Below are 20758 nucleotides of genomic sequence, written 5' to 3' on the forward strand. Positions count from 1 at the left end.
CATTTCCACTTGGTTACACACAGATATCAAAGCATCCAAAGAAGAAGGTAACTCTTGTGAGACCAGTACGTCTTTAATTTTATCAGCAAGACCCTGCCAGAAGGCAGCTATCAACGCCTCATTGTTCCATTGGAGTTCAGAGGCAAGTGTGCGGAATTGGATTACATACTGTGCTACTGAACGAGATCCTTGGCATAATCGAAGAATGCTAAAGGCAGCAGAAATAACACGACCAGGTTCATCAAAAATTCTTCGGAAAGTAGAAAAAAACATGGCACTATCCTCCAATAGAGGGTCATCTCTTTCCCACAGAGGGGAGGCCCATGCCAGAGCCTGTCCAGAAAACAAAGAAATTATATAGGCCACTTTTGAGCGATGAGTAGGGAAATTTTGAGGTTAGAGCTCGAAATGAATGAAGCACTGATTGAGAAAGCCCCTACAAGCTTTCGGGTCTCCATCAAATTTTGAAGAAGTAGGCAGGTGTAGAGCAGAAGCAGTAGACGCCTGGGATGGCACTGGGAGCAAAGAAGACACTGGAGGATTAACAGTAGAGGATACATTTTGCACAGGGTCTCCCCGAGAGACTAGAGACTGGAAACATTGAAGTAATTGTTGCTGACGAACATCTTGTTGTTCAATCCGAGTAACCAGGTGCTGCAACATGTCCTTAGCTGTTGGTTCCGATCCTGGGTCTGTCATGGCCTGTTCTTACTGTCACGGGCACTAGGAGTTTTACCCAGAATTCACCAGGTGGAATTTCACTTTACCAGAGGCGCGGAGTCTAACACAGTGGCTGGACTTCTCCAGGAACTCCCGCAAGGGAGTATGGTTTTAGCGGCTGCCACTGTGCAGGTCGCGGCCCTCTGGGAAGTGTGGTGAATATACGGAACTGTACAACTGAATAGGAAAGGGAATGTCAATGATATAAATGCAGAGTCTCTGATCAATGGAAACAATGGTAACACGGTAGACTGATGAGCAGTAATAAAAGGAGGAGAAAGTTCCAAAGTGCATTAGCACACAGGTAGCATACAGCAGACCAATATATTACAACTGGATAAAGTCTATGGAAGGACCAATCAATAATGCAGCAGGAGAATCAGCGACTTGCAGCTATACTTCAGAGGCACTATAGGCTTTAGACCTAATAACAGGTACCATGCAAAATAGTAGGGTAAGCTGCTCCTGACATATGTTCCTGCTGGTAAATGTAAAGACTTGTGCAGATGCTGGTATAATACTAAATAGTGTGGAGCGGTCTGTGACCGGTAAGTCTCACCACTGATGTGGAGAGAAGACTTGTCCAGGTGCAGGTATATTACCAGGTAGCGTAGAGTGGTCTGCGGCTGGCAAGTTGTACCTGTCACGATTTGCACTCTGCAGCTGCTGACTGCAGTGACTTTATTGGATTTATTATGTATTCTACTTGTAGTACCACTGCCCACCAAAGGGGCCACTCTGCTACTTTGATCATTTTCCTTGATTACTGAGAGTGGTGTCACCTGCATGAGGCCTATATAAACCTGCCTGCTTCATCCGGTCTGGGCCAGATCATCAGGTCATTCCTATGAGCATTCCCTGTGCTCAGCTTCTGCCTGCTATCTGGACTCCTGCAAATTACTTCATTGAATTCTCTACTGCTGTTATCTGCTATCTGGACTCCTGCATGTTTCTCCATTGAATTCACTACTGCTGTTGTCTGCTATCTGGACTCCTGCAAATTACTTCATTGAATTCTCTACTGCTGTTATCTGCTATCTGGACTCCTCCATGTTTCTCCATTGAATTCACTACTGCTGTTGTCTGCTATCTGGACTCCTGCAAATTACTTCATTGTATTCTCTACTGCTGTTACCTGCTACTGGACTCCTGCATCTTCAACCATTATACCTGGTACTTATAGTTCCACGCTGCCAGTTGAAATCTACTATTGCTGTTACCTGTGTCCTGGACTCCTGCATCTGCAACCATTATACCTGGTACTTATAGTTCCACGCTGCCTGTTGAAATCTACTATTGCAGTTACCTGTTGTTTCTCATCTGCACAGTGAACTGTCTCATGAGTTACCTTGTCATCTGTGTTTGTTAATAAACTCATTATAACCACTTATCCCCTCTCCGTGGTCATACCTGGGAAATCCGTGACAGTACCACTGATATGGAGAGAAGACTTTTCCGGGTGCAGGTATGTTACAAGGTAACATGAAGTGGTCTGCGGCTAGCAAGTTGTACCACTGATATGGAGAGACGACTTGTCCAGGTGCAGGTATGTTACCAGGTAGCGTAGAGTGGTCTGCGACTAGCAAGTTGTACCACTGATATGGAGAGACAACTTGTCCAGGTGCAGGTATGTTACAAGGTAGCGTAGAGTGGTCTGCGACTAGCAAGTTGTACCACTGATATGGAGAGACGACTTGTCCAGGTGCAGGTATGTTACCAGGTAGCGTAGAGTGGTCTGTGACTAGCAAGTTGTACCACTGATATGGAGAGACGACTTGTGCAGTTATGTTAACAGGTAGCATAGAGTGGTCTGCGGCTGGCAAGTTGTACCACAATATGGAGAGAAGGCTTGTCCAGGGACAGATATGTAACAAGGTAGCGTGGAGTGGTCTGCAGCTGGCAAATTGTACCATGATAAGGAGAGAAGGCTTGTCCAGGCGCAGGTATATTCCACAGCAAACAGAGAGCACGAGTAGAAACCGGAAACACCTCGGAGTCACAAGGGAATGAGAACCAAGAACAGGCAACGGTAATAGAGTAACAGGTGCCTTAAGTAGTGAGAGGTGATTGATTAACCAATGAGACTATGAGCAAGGTTTTAACAGTCCGTGGTTTCTGCACATGCGCAATCCTTGGTCAAGATGGCGGACGGCCGCGGCGCAGAACAGGCGCCGGCAAGAGAGAGAGAGACCCATGTCCCAAACCAGAGGCACTAACCGTCCGGTGAGTGTCACGCATCCCCGGCGTACCAGTGCGCATGTGCCAAACACCCGGAAGTTCGGGAATAAACTTTATCAACACTCCATAGATTTGGACATCATTCACATTCAAGCGTGAGGTATAGAAAAAAGGGGAGAACCTTTAGGGGTCATTTCTCATACTGGCAATAATATATATACATCCATTAAGGGAAGGGCAAATGTGACAGGATGGACCGCCTATGTACCCTGTCTGTTGTTCCTGGGGACCTACTGGGCTTACTTTGCCACCATCCCCTTTCGCTATTACTAATACGTCCCTCCTGCCGCTGTGGGAGGGGCCTGCTGCCACCACTGAGCTCCTTTTATGGCACTCTGAACCACGTTTCTTCTGGGTAACTGACGCTGCTACCGTACCTCGTTGCTGGTGTACCTGGGCTAGTATTCCTGACCTCTGACTATGGATCAGGGATGCTGTAAATGGATCCCACCGACCTATCACACTGACCAGGGCTGCATGGGTAGCAGGCAGAGCGGTGGTACTGGAGAGCTGGGTACAACCTCAGAATCAGCCGGAGAACGGATTAGATTTTAGGGTCTAATTTGCAGATCATGGGAATACAGCAATATTGAAGATGTTTTCAAGCAGGTCTTTGAAGCAAGATGTTTATTTGCTCTTACTGGTTAAAGGTACTAGTGATCTGGTCTGATATTGAAATCAGAAGAATGCATTACCTGCTCAAACAGTTCACCTTTTATACAGTTCTGACATAACTCCTAGCAGGGGTAAGCTAGACCCTTGGACCTATCTTGCTCCAACCCATCTAGAATATTCCCTCAAATCTCAGGATGTAATCTAATTTTGCATCTAACGATTGAACTTCCATATCAACTTGATTTCCATCAGATCTCAGGATGTAATCTAGTTTTGCATCTAACACAATTTAACTTCCACATCACCCTGATTTCTTCAAATGTTCTGTCTCCATTGTTTAGAGTTCCTGTCTGTCTAACACGACCTGTATTCAGGTAACGGACCCATGTTGTGCATTCAAGTGTTGGTCACTCACATTGAATAGGCTTAAATAGCCTTAATGAGGACATCCTCTAGACTACACAACAGACTTACAAATGCTTATCAGAAATCAAACATATACCTTAGACAGGAACAACAAAGCATTTCCTTGCATCAAGATATGCAAGAGAATTTCAAAACAAAGACTTACTGTATCAGATATACATCAGAGATAAGGTATTTGCTTTTGAAAGTTTAAAACAGAAAAAACAAATTTTCTAACCTGGTCTCAGAGATAATGATTTCTTATCTCACAATATACACAATCAAAAATAAGTGCACATGCAATTGTATAAATAAGCGCCCTGCGCTATTTCCTTTAAATAAATTTATACCAAAAGTTATTTATCAGTGATCCAGTCACAGCAAATAAATAACATAAATTTATTTGGTCATAGCTTTACAAACATCCACTATACTTGAATGTACATATTCAGCCACCAAACACTACAGTGCAATTTCCAAATAATATATAACCTCTAAGGTATAATATAAAGGGAATATTCATAGATATAGTTAATGACAGCTAGAATAATACATATCATACTCATGTAAACAATTATTATTCCAAATAAAAAACTAAAATACATGTAAAATCATAAAACAAAAATTATAAAAATCTCACCACCTGAATCATAAATATAAGTAATTACCCACTAGATTATCTATTACATCTTATAATACAATACTTAAAATACATTTATTTACTTAAAATAAATATACAATAATATAAAATTTATAGAAAGGGAGCAATTTTGTAGCCTTCATTTAGACCCCTTGGGGCTAAGGTGCCTAATTCAAATATCTAATACATCTCTCTTTGTGCCAAATTTATTTGGAGATCTCCACCCCTAGGGCCTAAGGTGACATGCTCAATAGCCATAAACTTAATTTGTCTCAGATCTCAACTATGTTTCTGACAACAATATTATGTGTTTGTGTGTGTCTGTGTGTGTGTGTGTGTGTTTGTGTGAGGGGGCCAATGTATATAGTGTGAGTGTATGGGGGCCAATGTATATAGTGTGTGTGTATAGTGTGTGTGTGTGTGTGAGAGAGAGAGAGAAGAGGGGGCCAGTGTGTATACTGTGTCTGTGTGAGAGACCGTATATTAATATAATGTGGGGGGAGGGGTAGTATAATAATATAATGTCTTATGGAAGGGGATCTTAATTTAATGGTGGGGTTCAGGTTGGGGATAATTATGGGTGCTATTTTATTTGTCGGTGGTGGGGCAATTTATTAGTGGGGCCTATGAAGTTAAGATGGGGTGATTGGACCTTTAATTTAATGCTGGCCCCTTCACACACACTTTATGTACACTGGCCCCCTGACACACACAATATATGTACACTGGCTCCTCACACACAATAAATGTACACTAGCCCCCTCAAACATACACAATATGTACTGGTTCACACAATGTTCTGATACACACACACAATAACCTGACACACACACACAATAACCTGAGACACACAAACAATAGCCAGATATACACAAACAATAGCCAGACATACACAAACAATAGCCAGACACACACACACACAAACAATAGCCTGACACACACAAACAAACAATAGCCTAACAAACACATATATACAACCTCCCCACCCCCTCCGGCACTTACCTTGTTCCAGCCACGCCACACACTGTGCGGATGATCCTCTTCACACATGGGACGGCACCTGTCTCGTGGTGCGCATCTTATGTGACTCAGGTAGAAGACACAAAGTGTGAAGGGGAGGGAGCGGGGTCGGAGGATCCGCGGCCAATAGGAGAAGGTGGTTGGCTCAGAGGAGGGGCCAGCCACCTAGAAATAGGGACTGGCCCAAAATAGGCTTTTGTGATTAAGCCCAGCCCGCCCCCAACAGTAGTTACAGTGCAGATTTAACAAGGCAGAAATTTTATTAATTGACTTGTTGTTAGAGATAGGCGGGCTTGGTTCCTCGGAAACCGAACACACCCGAACTTAGGGGAGCCGAGTCGCCTCGGTACATTCGCGCTTTTTCGGATTCCAAAACGAGGCAAAACGTCATTGTGATGTCGTCGGATGTCGTGAGTTTTGGAATCAATAAATACCGCCCTCCACAGCGATCTAGCGCCATTTGAGAGAGGGACAGAGAAGGAGTAGGACAGAGTATAGAGCAGTTGGGCAGGCAAAGTGATAGAATTGAAACAGGAAGGTGGTAGCAGTGTTAGAGAAAGATCCATTGCTACTTGTCATCGCTGAAATCCAAATATACTAGTCCTTGCAGGCTTTTATTCTGAATTTGCACCAAAAAAGTGTAGGGTGTTATATACACCCAAAGACAAGAGCTCCATTGCTGAATTTGTCATTGCTGAAATACAGATATAATATACTAATCCTCCTTGCAGGCTTTTCTTCTGAATTTGCACCAAAATGTGTAGGGTGTTATATACACCCAAAGACAAGAGCTCCATTGCTCCATTGCTAATTGTCATTGCTGAAATACAAATACTAGGCCTTGCAGGCTTTTCTTCTGACTTTTCTTTTCTGCCACTGCTATGTGCCAATGTGTCCTAGATGTGCTAGGAACTGCCGTGTATTTGAGTCATTGCTTTGTCGCTTAGCATCCAGCCAGGTCGCTACAGTATTTGTCCGAAAATGTATGAAAATAATAATGTGACCTGTGAGGCGGTAAAAATTGACTGCAAATGACTTGAAATTTAGTGTTATTGAGGTTAATAATTATGTGAATTTGACATATTTTAGCAATTTTTAAAAAAAAATACAGATCCAAAATTCAAAGCACACAAGGGTGGTTTTGCCAAAACCAAAACCAAATCACGAAGCTAATCCAGATCCAAAACCAAAACCACTTCATGGGGGTCAGTGAGCATCTCTACTTGTTGTAAAGGTGGCGGTCTATAACTGTGCCATGTTGTAAGTCACTGAGCTCTTCAGTATGACCCATTCTACAACTAATGAATAACTATGGATAATGCATGGCTGTTTGCCTGATATTTTTGTACCTGTTTGGCTTAAAATCTCAAACTCACTAATTAGAAGGAGTGTGTACATAATTTTGCCCATGTAGTATGTAATTAGATGTAATTAATCTCCCAGCAAAACAAATTGTGAAGGTCTTTGCTGAATAAATAGTTTCAAACTAATACAAGCCTTATATAAAGTAATGCTTTGCATGGGGAAGCTTCTCCAGATAGACCTGATAACGATAGCCAGCGAAAGTATATCATCCAGATGGAGGGCTTCATACATAGAAAGCTTTTTCTCTAATTGATAAATAGACCCTTTAGTGGTAACATTTTAGAATGCATTAGTGGGAACAGGCCTATGAGAAATCATTCTTCCTCTTTTTTTAATGCTATATTCAGGCCTTCCTCTCATTAATAGAGGATAGGTGTGAGCAAACCATCAATGTTACAGATTGTCAAGCACTTTTTTTATCTACATTATTTGTCTTTAACTGTATTATTTGAATTTATTGATTTGATCATTTATTTTGTTTTTTTAGGTCCGCATTTAAAATTTGAAGATGAGATCTCCGTTTTGCAAAATGAAGTTTCTAAAGTTTTAACTCTTGGTGTAAACAAAGTGATAGCACTGGGGCACTCAGGCTTTGAAACCGATAAACTGATTGCTCAGAAGGTGAGAGGAGTGGATGTAGTAGTGGGAGGACATACAAATACATTTCTTTACACAGGTTGGTCCTTTCAACTATCAACCATATTTGTATTTCTTACAATTGATGTGTTAAAATGACAAATGAAATATTTGGCAGAAAAATTCAGCAAAGCACAGATGCAGATTAAAATAGTTTAAACTATGTTGGATTCTTTGTTTGCTATTAAATGTTACCATCATCTGGTGCTGATTAATGCCGTTTTATTTGTTTGTTAAATGCATGTATATAATGGATATATTGATTATAAAAATGGGGAAACTTATTTGAGTCTGACTTGGTCTCACCCAGTTAAAAACAAAGGTGGGGAAAAGAGAAAAATAAAAGATTATAAAAAAAAAACCTTGTGCATTACAGGATTATATAGGTCTAGGTAAGTAGCATGAGGTATATATTACATAGGTGTTTATTAAGCAAGCTTAATGGAGGAGGGTTTGCATATAACTTGGTGGGAGGTTATGCATTCTAATGTATCTATATAAATCCCCCACTTAGGCCCAATTTCCGAACCCATATATACTGTTCCATCCATTTTTAACTCATCCCCACAAATCCTAACACGGTCTCCAACTAACATTTCACTGAATCCACTCCAGTTGTTGTGGAGCTACAAGTCAAGCATCAAGTCACCTTTTCAACAAGAGTTATCTGTCCCTTAAATGCAAAACATGCCTCTCACAGCCGGTATGCACTTGATGTTTTTCCCAGTACTGCAATGCCCAGTAGTATCCATGATATCGTTCATCACAAATAAGTCACATTGATCCTCTTAAAGTCCTAAGCAGGCGTGTAAATATGCACAATATTTTGCATTTTCCTGTACATCCTGGCACCTGCAGACAATAACCAGCAATGCAGCTGTACACATAGAAGTTCCAGTTCGAGGTCAAATTCTGCCACTGATTCTCTGGACCCCATACCCCTTAAAGCAGAACTTTCTGGTTCTTTTGCTACCTGGAGTCTTCAGCATAAGGAACTTCTGGCTTTACAGGGGTTTATAAATAAAATGAGTATAAGGCTGGACTCCTTATATCCTCCGGTTCAACATTAGTGCATAGGTTACTTAGCTAGTAATCAAGTCATGCTTCCTCTACCAGTGACATGACCATAAATATTTCTGTGAAATATTTGAAATGTTCTCTCGTGCTCTATTTTGCGTGTGCATTAAACATAGAGTTAGAAAATAGCTGCCCTATGTTTGCAGTTATAGTTTCTATAGCAGACCGAGTGTGCAGCTTTAGTATTCCCTTAGATTCCTCACTGGATGCCCTAAAACATGTCATGTGACATACTGTTAGTTAGAGGAACTATTAGTGAATGACACATTAAAGTGTAAAGTTGACTCTATTTAATGTGACTGGTGTAAGAAATCTGATAAAGTCTTCTGAGACACATTGATGCATTAAAACCTAGATAGGGTTATATAATTTGGCTGCTATAACAATGAATTGAATATATGGATAATCTCATGGGAGTTAGGAAATAGGAGGACAGAGCATCAATGAAAAGTGCAGTATAACCAAGATCTTTTTCCATATTGACATATTGGTTTATTAAAATGGTAGAAATAAGCATTGAGCCTATTGTTCAAACATGAATATATGAATAATTCACTGTACGGGAATATCCTAAGGAAATTGTATAAATAATAAGAGCACACATATAGATTTAGCTAACTCTATCTACCGAGATATAATAAAAGCTTCAAACAAATTTCACCCGATTGTATTTTCCGAATTATTACCTATTTAGGTCTATAATGATAATATAACCCACTGGTTACAGACTTTTGTTATCTTCATTAAATTATGTATTTTAAATCAATTATTTTAAATATAGAAATATTATAGAATTATTTTAAATATAGAATCAAATTTTAAATTAATGTGTGCTTATTTGTGTCCCTTTAAGTGAGAGATACAGCTGGTATAGATCTCTAAGTTAAAAGAAAAATTGAACCCTGAATGTTTCCAACAAGTGTGTTCCAATATTTAGATCTATAGACCCATATCTGTGGAAGAGTCTGATATATATATACATTTTGTCTTCATTCACAACTTTTTTCTATCAGTTTTAATATTTTGCCTGTATAATCTCTGGAATAAAGGCTTTTTGCCAATGAATGAGATAACAAAAGTTGATTTTTAATCAGACAAGATAATAAATAAGTGGACTGGGTGCCCTTTTTTCTTGTGTATTTCCAACTCTAGACTTGATGTTAATAAGACATTAAATTGTGAAGACTGAGGAACAGAGGCAATGAGCTGTGTATTTAGGGAGTAGTTTGTTCTTCCAACTAAAAGGAGGATAGATGTGAGGATCCGCTGCGATACCTGCTACAGACGACAGGTGGCAGTGCACAGTCAATATTGACCTCTACACACTCATCTTCACTTACTGTAATCTGCATTTTGCTAAAGGTCAAGTCAATTAGGACTAAGAGATCTCGCATGTATGCAGTCTTTATAAGAACCTCACTCTTCCCACTCTTTTTCATGAGTAAAGTTGGAATTTTGTTTCTCTGCTGGTGCTTCAAAGAGTCTTGTTTGCTTCGCTTGTTTATCAACTTCAGCTTCTTGCCTCGCAATTCTACCTTCTGCAACTCATTGACTTCAGATTTTTTCCTCACGACCTATCCTTTCAGCCATAGGTGGCTTAGCCCGACGTGGAGTGTCTGAGATAGCTAACTCTATCTTGAGAGCCACCGGTACCATGACAATAGGTACTTGGAGCTTAAAAAGTATGTTTGTATATATGATATCTGTACTTGTTGAATTAGAATACCATATAGAATATGGGTAAAGAAGTGTTACATTCAACATTCCTCAAATAACTTTTTGAACTTTACTGTTACGGGCCGCCGATCGCTCGCGATAGCCTGCCTGTGTCTTCCCTGTGTATCCTGGCTGTGGACCAGGCAGCCGGGACGTCCCTTCTGGTTGAGCATCCCAGCTGTTGTCTGGGCAACAGGGACACTCCCTCTTCAGTGCCGCCACGCCCGGCGAGTTGTCAAAACAGCAGAGCATGCATGTCAAAACAGCCTCCTGGGGGCTGATTAGTGCAGGGTTCAGCCCTACTTCAGGATTGGCCAGTGGAACTATTTACGTTAAGGAGGGCTTAGCCTCCCTGACAGTTATAGCTTATGTGTCACAGATGCTGACCTGCTCCAGAGTTTCCTTTTAAATTCCTTGCCTGCATTCTGACTGATTCTCTGTTGTTTTTGGACCTCTCTTGTTTTCTGATTGCCCTGACTATTGTCTGAAATTCGGATTACCCTTGCTTGCTGTAAGCCCTGAACTTCAGCCTGCCTCAGACTATTCTGTTTGCTTCAGACCCCTGACCTATTGGACCACTTCTGAAAATGCTGAAATTCCTGGTTGCTCTTCCTACCTACCTGCACTACGGTCCCTAAACATAAGCTCCTACTACTTAGAGTTTAAGACCTGGGGGCATCCGAGTACCTGCAAGCAAACCGTAAAGCAGCTGCTATAGATAAAGACCTCTGCCACCTGTTCTAAGAGTTCTTGTTTGGGACACTAGTCTAACTTAGACACAAACATTTTGCTGTTTTAGCAAAATGCAAAAAAGAGTTTAAGTCCAGCTAATTGCTTGGTTGCCACATACCTATATAATTGACCAAGATAGTTTAGTGTTTAAAAATTCTAGCTAATTTATTTTATTGAAGTGATATTAAGTCACAAAATAGAGGTCTGACTATACTAGAATCAGTAAACAAATGGGAAATTCTTTGTATACATGTCTAAAATACCAGCTTGTGATATGGGCAAGGTAGGAAATTGAAAATGAAGAATGGAAATGAAAATTGGTTATAGAATTGTAGTATTCCAAAGTGTAGAAGTTATTGATTGTTTCTGGATCTAAAGGAGAGGTTTAGGTGGGATGGTTGGAAACTCCTTGAAAGAAACTTGAAAGGACAGGATCTAGTTAGTGTCATATTTATAATGCCTTATATGCAAAAAGGTGTTTTGACCATGACTGACAGGCCCAATTCTCTTCTGGGAAATTGTCTATTATCTAAAGTGATAAATGGGGGGGTAACAAAATGATGCTAATGGCATAAATTATGACAATTTCAACATCTAAACTTTAAAATGCTGCATCAGTTATAGTGGGCCCTGCCTCATTGCCAACCTTTACACAGACTATGCCTTTCAGTCTTCTAAAACCTATGGAGAACCAGGGGCCTTTATTAGTTTATTGTGGGATCACTGGGTTGTGAGGTGATTCTGGGAGGGATGATATTTGTGCATATATTGAGAAGTCATTTGGTTTGACATAGATTGGTCACAGCAGTGGTGGACAACATAACATTTTTCAGGAGCCTCAAGTTTATTGACGTGTAGGGAAGCAATCAATAATGCGTGTTTAGTTCCTATTACCAGATGTGCTGTTCCATAAACTGCAACATTTGAAAATGATATGTAACATGTTCACTCGAGTCAGGCCATAATTTTGTCAATCTGATACGTGTGTGCGTGCGTGCGTACGTACGTACGTACGTACGTACGTACGTACGTACGTACGTACGTGTGTGTGTGTGAAAAGTTACCGATACAACAAGAACAATACAATTCTTTTAAAAAGTCTGATACAATTGTATATGCATAACTTTTGCTTAAGATTGGATAATGTGTATTTGATTTCAGGCCCACCGCCTTCCAATGATGTTCCAGTTGGGGAATATCCCTTTATTGTAAAATCTGATGACGGTCGTTCTGTGCCTGTTGTTCAAGCATACGCTTTTGGAAAATATCTTGGCTATTTAAATGTTACCTTTGATACACATGGAAATGTTTTACATTCTTCTGGAAATCCAATTTTACTGGAAAGCCACATTTCTGAAGGTCAGTTAAATGATTTATGTTGAAAAAGAAAGTCTTTCTTATGCAGCTATAAAGTGTTTTACATGACTGTATCTATCTGAAAAAACTGTTTGAGCACTATTGAGCACTGTTTGGCAAATCTATAACCTGTGTGATAGGTGAGAGAGAGCCTGAGCGCTGGAATCGTGTGTAGCCCTTGCAGTAAATACCCAAACTGGGAGCGCGTTCATGACAGTACCCTGATTAATTAACTTCCCATGTTATTATTTACAGTCCAAGTTTACACTTTTAAAATGCAATATTGTAAATGTAATGCTACAATAATTGACCAATAAAAAAAGAATAATAAGACATAACATATCCTTCATTCCCTTTGATACTACATCTCTTCTCCAAGTTAGCCCTCTTTAAAACCCTGCAAGAAGAAGTTTATAATAGAGCTCATATGTGTCCTGATTTTTTTGCTATTGAAAATCTTCAGCATAAAAACTTTATTTTTTGCTAGTGTTCAGACTCCTGTTATGCCTATAGTTGTTTTGTTTGTGAAGGAGAAAGGTGCAAGGAATCAGGTTTGTTTCAGAATTCATTGTGGTCATTAACATAATTACAGAGGTAGGAGGGGTCGCTACCACGCTGCACCGGGGCACTACTTCCCTCTGCCATTTTCTATGCACATTATTCTTAGCGGTGAATAGCTCTGTGTCCACAGTCAACAGACTTAAGGATCTCCGTCAACGCAGCAAAACATTTGTAACCCCAACATGCTGTTCTGTCGAACCGGCATTCCAGGGCTCAGAAATTAAAATCTGCTCAGAAGAGAGGGAAACTCTAATTTTCACTGAGCAGGAAACACAGTCCCACAGCAGAGGCGGGAGAGTGGCACTATACAGTAAGGAACCTAGGAACCTAGTGAGCTCGCTTGCTCATGAATTTCTAGAAATTTCTCTGCATGAGTCTTAAGATTTTGTTTGTACCATAGAGCTTAGGATGTGTCAGACATTTACCCGAGGGAGGAAAAAGAGTTATATCACACATGATGGACTTGGATAGATTATTTAGGGACTGGGAGCAGGTAGCATCATTAAATAGAAGGCCACATGTTTTAATGTGGACACCACAAATTCAAGTACAGCTCTCTTTTTAAAAAAAACAAAACCCAAAAGAACTTGTTTGAAACCGTTTTGCTGCATGTCCATTGGCTTTTCATTGCCAACATAGCCAGTTATTGCGATTGTCCTCTTATGAATAACCTGCATAGTTAATGCTAAATGTTCTCTGTTGTGAACGAAAAAAAGTCAAATCTAGAGAATATATTTGTTATAACTATATGGGCGTTAGAGGTTTAGTCCTTGGCAGAGGATGTTTATGTATGTAATCCTGATGTACAATGGAAGAGTAAAATCATGTGTACAGTTTGCCTGATTAAAAGGACTAATTAGCAGAACATGAAAGTAAGGGAATTTTAGATAACTGGAAGAGGAAATGAAGGGCCAGGGCTGCAAGATAACCTGTTTTCCAGCAATAAACCGAGGATAAAAGTGCTGATTGACAAGGGTTGATAAGAATACATGTTAAAGGCCATCCAAGTTAATGCTGACATAGTTGCTGTGAGAAGTAGCGATACAAGTGTGAGAAAATGCAGTCAATCTACAGACATTACAATGTATCCAAATTTGCACCCAGTGCTACTGCTTCTGTGTTGCTCTGGAACAAAAACTGACCTGCTAAATAATAATCAAACGTAAAAGAAGAGATGCTATATACCAGCTCACATAATTGTCCATACTGGATGATACACTACTGGCAAAACTGAATGCACTATTTTGATCTATTTTGCTATTAAACACGTTAAATGTCAGCAGCCTGTACTTATTACATTGTATGTAACAAAACATTGTGTGTATGTAACAAAACATTGTGCATACACTCTGTGGGGATCTGCACTAGTATGTAATGACATAATCACATAGGACAAATACTCATCTGAACAACATATTTTGTGTGTGTGTGTGTGTGTGTGTACGAGTACATATGCAGTATATGTATATACTCAAGCTAGAGTGCAAACGTTTGAAATCCCTAAGACATTTCTTGTTTTTATTAATACATTTTTTTATTCAGAAATCAATCAATTTACCTGAAAATCCAGTCAATATATTGACAATGTCATAAGCTATTTTTAACATTATATATTGTCAGTCTGTAAGTATATGTATTGTGAAGGGATTGGTTTGCCACAGGCAGTGGCGGATCCAGGGGGGGCGATCGGTGCGATCGCCCCCCCTAGCAGACACTTGCTGCCGACGGCTGCACAGTATGTGCAGGTCCGTCCAGCCGTGACAGGCAGGGACAGCGTCGGACTGGCCTGCCGGTGAGCCGGTCGATAGACCGGTAGTCCCCGACGCTGGTTAGCCACGCCCTCGCCTGGTCCGTGGTTCCAAACAGGTGAATATGTGATTTAAGTGCAGAGAGCCCAGACGCGGCTCTCTGCACATGCGCAGTACAGATGAGTCATCACATGACTCATCTTGGAAGAAGAACCGGAAGAAGAGGACGTCCTGCCGCCCAGAGGAGCTACACGCAGAATGCAGGAGCAAGCAGCAGGTTAGTAAAGCGCGCAGCAGCGAGCAGCCTGTCATTTTGAAGGAGAGGGAAGAGAAACAAATGTGACATAAAAGATGAGGGGCAATGAGGGCATGAGAGCGATGGGCAATAAGGGCATGAGAGCGATGGGCAATAAGGGCATGAGAGATGCTGAGGGGCAATAAGGACATGAGATGCTGAGGGGCAATAAGGACATGAGATGCTGAGGGGCAATAAGGGCATGAGAGATGCTGAGGGGCAATAAGGGCATGAGAGATGCTGAGGGGCAATAAGGACATGAGATGCTGAGGGGCAATAAGGGCATGAGAGATGCTGAGGGGCAATAAGGGCATGAGAGATGCTGAGGGGCAATAAGGGCATGAGAGATGCTGAGGGGCAATAAGGGTATGAGAGAGAGGGGCCAGAGCAGCATGGCACAGGGTGATGAAGGGGGTGTCAGAAGCAGCATGGAGGGTGCAGTGTGATCATAAGGGGGCAGAAGATGGTGATGAAGGGGCACAGTAATGTGTGAGTGATGGCACAGCGGGCTTGTGACAATGTAATATGTTTGTGGTAGGTGGTGGCTAACTAATGGGTGCTATTTTGTTTGTAGGGTGAAGATGGGGCAATTTAATTTTATAGTGGGGACTATTTAAGATGGGGTGGTTTGGGGGCTATTATTTAAATGTGGGGTTGAGTTTGAGGAGCATGAGGTCTATTTATTAAATGTGAATATGAATTATTTAATGGCAGTGACGGTTGCGGTAAATCGGTATATTTATTATACTTAAATGCTATTTATTGCTGGGACTGTCTGGAGGGAGGGAAATAGGTTTATTTATTAAATGTGAATACTATTACTTTAATGTTGGGGCTGAAGGAAGGCCTAAGCATTAATTGTGGGTCCTATTGATTTAACGCCAGGGCTGGTTGGAATTTTCTAATTGTGCCCATTTTTTTCCAAATAGGGAACATTCCAGGATCCAGACAAGCCGCAACTAAAGAAACCAGCAGCCACAGGTGTTGAGTGACAAGAACAGGTAGGACAGTCTGTCAAATCTTCCAGTGTGACTGTTCCGCCCAATCTAAGGGTCAGGTCAAGACTGTGTACTCTTTATATACACACTGCATTTTTTATATACGTACAATACTGTGGTGCTAGTTGTCCTTCGTGGGCTGACCACTCCCCCTCTAGTGTCTGTTCTTGCCTTTATGATGGCTGGCCACACCCCTTTGGTGGGCCCAAGCATTGCAGTCCCCCGGTGGGCCCTTCATGTCCCAGTCGGACACTGGGCAGGGACAGTGTGCTGCCCGGCTGCTCTGATTGTGTTTAAAACACAATCAGAGCAGCCGGGCAGCACACTGTCCCTGCCTGTCACGGCTGGACGGACCTGCACATACTGTGCAGCCGTCGGCAGCCTAAACTGTTAGAAAGGGGCGGGGCCTAAATCGCCCCCCCTAAATCGCCCCGGGTACAGTAGTTTTCTAGATCCGCCCCTGGCCACAGGCCTCTAAGAGAGGAGTTATGTGTTGAGCTGACAGTCTGCAAGGCAAAGCTACAGAAAGAATTATTTATTTGCATAACATTGCACCTAGTTTAAAGATAAACAGGTGGAGGAGATTTGTGACAAAATAATAGTACAGAGTATGATTTACATACATATTTTGTAATGGTTTAGAAGGATCTTTTTCCACAGCTGACAGTGTGTGGATACTGCTGTGAGTAATTAACAGAGCACCTGCAGAGAACTCCTTTTTAAAGGCAAGGTGGGGGTGTCATCTGTCCTTCAAGTTAGGGCTGTGGGAGGAATGTAAAATATTTAAACCTCTCACTTTTATTTGTACAGTGTGAGCGATGCTGAATAATTTGGTTGGTATCTAGGGAGTTGGTCTCTGTTTATTTAGTATTAGGGTCACAAGAAAGTGTGTGGAACTTTGTTTTAGCTGTTTTTTAACTTTGCAATCCTGACAATAAAAGAAAAGAACCAAGCAAGAAGTTGTTTGTGTGTGCATTACGAGAAGGGTGTCCGTGCAACAAGTGTTGTCAGAAGTGGGATGTTTAGGAAAGCAAGTTTCTGCTACCCAATCAGCGTAGAGATTAACATAGAGGAAGTTTGGGAATGTGACCGCTGCACAGGAGCAGCAAGCTCAGGTGCTATGAGTCGCAGAGGCACATTAGGAAAACATCAGGCTCAAATTGGAATTTATCCCAAGTGTCACAAATCGCTCTCCAGGTATCTCCACCCAAGCTTCAGCATACCTACCCTCACCTTAATTCTCCTCATTATGCAGGCTGTCAGCAGCAGTTCTGCACCTGCTATGCTTCACCTGTGTTATGGCCTGCCTAGCCATTGGTCAGTACTCCTTTATAAGGCTCCTCCTCTCACCTTTCCTGTGCTGGTTCTTCGAGTCTTCACCTGGCCTGAAACAGCTTCCTTCTCTCCGTGAGATCTCCCACTGCTCTGCATGCATCGCTGACCTTTGCTGATCCGTTCCACATCCATGTGGTAATAGCTGTGGCTCACTGTCTGCTGCATAGCTTGTATACCGCTGATCTCTGCTCCCCTGGTCCGCTCGTTAGTGGTAATTGCTGTTATCAACGCCCGCTATCTACTCTGCATGCACCGCTGACCTCTGCTGATCCGTTCCAAATCCATGTGGTAATAGCTGTGGCTTACCATCTGCTGCATAACCTGGATCCCGCTGATCTCTGTTTATCTGGTCCACTCGTTAGTGGTAATTGCTGTGGTCAACGCCCGCTATCTACTCTGCATGCACCGTTGACCTCCGCTGATCCATTCCACTCCCCAGTGGTATAGCCGGGGTTCATCGTCTGCTGCACACCCTGTACTCCATTGAGCTCTGCATACATGATCCACTCCTTAGTGGCAATTGCTGTGATCAACGTCCGCTCTCTATTCTACATGCACTGCTGAACTCCGCTGATCCGTTCAACTCCATAGTAGTAATAGCCGTGTTTCATCGTCTACTGCATACCCTGTACTCTATTGAGCTCTGCATACATGCTCCACTCCTTATTAGTAATTGCTGTGATCAAGTGAGGCATTACAGAATCATACCACCTGGTCTGGCTCTGCAGAAAGTGTCACCAGCTGATGACATAGAAGCATATCTGGAGTCCTTGGAGAGAGTTGCAAAAAGGACAAATTGGCCTGCTGAAGTGTGGACTGATAGGGTGGTGTCATATTTAACTGCCCAAGCTCAGCAAGCTTATATGGATCTGGATGACGACAGGGTCTCTGATTATCTGTGTTTAAAACCTGAGATATTGGCTCACATTGGGGTTTTGGGGCCAGGCTGAGGCGAGTGGCGCTATGGCCAAGAATAACCGGTCCGAGAATGATTGGCTGAGCTTTCCAAAATTTTAAAATAATGACTGCAGCCAGAGGTGAATTTGCCTATTCAAATTAGTTTTGTTGATATATAACAGCATCCAGGGGCTGGGCCGAGGTCTGCTAAATTGGGTGCTGCAGTTGAACCCATAGTCCTATGAAGTGTTTGCCACTAGAGAGGTTTGGTGCTTTTCAACGTATGACCAAAGCACCTGCGCTTGTGCCAAAGTCAATGCCACGTCAGAAGCCAGGTTTAACAATCCTTGCCATGGAGCCAAATGGTAAAACTGCTATTGACAGAAGACCTGTTACAAAGATGTCTAATCCAAAGTGCTTTGAATGTGGGGAGCCAGGCCACTTTCGGCCACATGTCCTAAGTTCCACATCAGGAAGTCCTTGTTTATTCTTAGTGACTGTGTTTATCAACTAAAATCTTGCCCTAGCTTTGGTTGACTCTGGGAGTTACCTTACATTGGTTTTCAGCCCTGTCCTGCCCGAAACCATAACTACTCGTTTTCCTAAGGTGAAGTTCACTTGCATACATGGGACAACTGAGGAGTATGAGAGAACTTTTCTGCAAAACACCCTTTAAAACCGTTATGGTGGTAGCTGCCATAGCACCTAAAACCGCTGTATCCACTTCCATTTCTGGGGCAGGATATCCCACTGCTTAAAGAGGATCTCTGTAAGCAAGCCTGACTAGACAATCGAAAAAATTATTCAACAGTCGGAAGCCCAGTCTTAAAGGATTTGCCCAAGAAATCAGTGTCTAGACCTTGATCTTTGGGAACTGCCAACCAGGAATGCTATCCTGAGAGTCATGGTGGGACTTCCACAAAAGTTTCACCATTCGGAGAAGCCTGGACAGTCGAAAACTGTGCTGGCTGGTGACGTTGCTGATGAACCCTACGCATTTCGTTGAGGATACGGTTTGGTCCGCAATTACAAGTTTATTTCCTTTGCAGGACTTTGCTTTTGACCAGCTTAACGATGCAACTTTGGAACATGCATTTAAAAATGTGACTGAAGTAAATGGCTTAGCAAATGCTGCCAAACCTGCAGAAGGTATACCAAATTTTTGATTTTTAAAAATAATTTTCTGTATAGAATTGGTATTGTACAAGGGTAAAAGTAACTCTAGTGCTAAAAGCAGCACATAAACATGTCTGGTGGGGACACTTGGGGGAAGATAAAACACAGGTAAGAGTTCTGCTCACATTTTACTCGGTGTACATATGGCAGTGAAAAGTTATTGCCATTCTTGTCCCATTTGTCAGAGAAAATGTCTCAAACCCTTCTATATGACACCTCTCATGCCAATACCTGTAGTTCAGGTCCCCTTTGAGTGTATAGGTATGGACCTTGTGAGGCCACTGGAGAAATGGGCTCATGGGCACCAATATACATATATAAGACTTCCAGATTAGACTATTCCTCCTAGTTAACTAGAAGGGAATAGTCTAATCTGGCAATCTTATTATTCCGGGACTGGTGCCTGTTAGAATTGGAGCAGAGGTTGGTTGAAACTGCTGTAGTTCGATCCTGGGGACAAACCGGGAAAGAAAACTTTTCGCTCACTAGCAAGGTCTTTATGAAGTCCTAGAGGCAGTTGACCCTGTGAATTACACTATCCATCAAATATGTGTGTGTGTGTGTGTGTGTGTGTGTGTATGTGTGTATGTATATATATATATATATATATATATATATATATGTGTGTGTATATGTATATATAATACTTTTTTATACTGTGTATGTACACCAATCAGCCATAACATTAAAACCACTGACAAGTGAAGTGAATAACATTATCTTATTAAAATGGCACCTGTCAACGAGTGGGATATATTAGTCAGCATGTGAACAGTCAGTTCTTGAAGTTGATGTGAAAATGGGCAAGCATAAGGATCTGAGCAACAATGACAAGGGTTAAATTGTGATGGCTAGACGACTGGGTCAGAGCATCTTGTGGGGTGTTCCTGGTATGCAGTGGTTCGTACCTCCCAAAAATGGTCCAAGGAAGGAAAACTAGTGAACTGGTGACAGGGTCATAGGCGCCCAAGGCTTATTGACGTGCGTGAGACGCGAAGGCCAGCCCATCTGGTCCAATTCCACAGAACAGCTACCGTCAGGGGCAGGCTGGCCTGGGGGGCATCTACCACCCGGCCAGTCCCATAATGGGCCACCTTGGGCTGAGTCACTGGGCCACCTGCATTTTTTTTCCATTAAAATGTACTTAATAGGCTGCTGAGTCGAGTCTTGCCCCCGGGCTAAAATATGTCAGCCCTCCCCTGGCTGCTGTAGCACAAATTACTGAAAA

General features: G+C 41.9%; 1 protein-coding gene across 1 annotated transcript in view; it reads left to right on the top strand.

Annotated features, from left to right (window-relative positions):
• NT5E (5'-nucleotidase ecto) overlaps window positions 1-20758 on the top strand; it is a 133980-nt gene that overhangs the window by 87801 nt on the left and 25421 nt on the right. Inside the window, exons 4-5 of the mRNA XM_075202720.1 lie at window positions 7491-7679; window positions 12326-12523. Coding sequence (XP_075058821.1) covers window positions 7491-7679; window positions 12326-12523 — 387 coding nt within the window. The remainder of the gene's footprint in view (window positions 1-7490; window positions 7680-12325; window positions 12524-20758) is intronic.

This window comes from Mixophyes fleayi, chromosome 3, assembly GCF_038048845.1.
Source record: "Mixophyes fleayi isolate aMixFle1 chromosome 3, aMixFle1.hap1, whole genome shotgun sequence".
NCBI lineage: Eukaryota > Metazoa > Chordata > Amphibia > Anura > Limnodynastidae > Mixophyes > Mixophyes fleayi.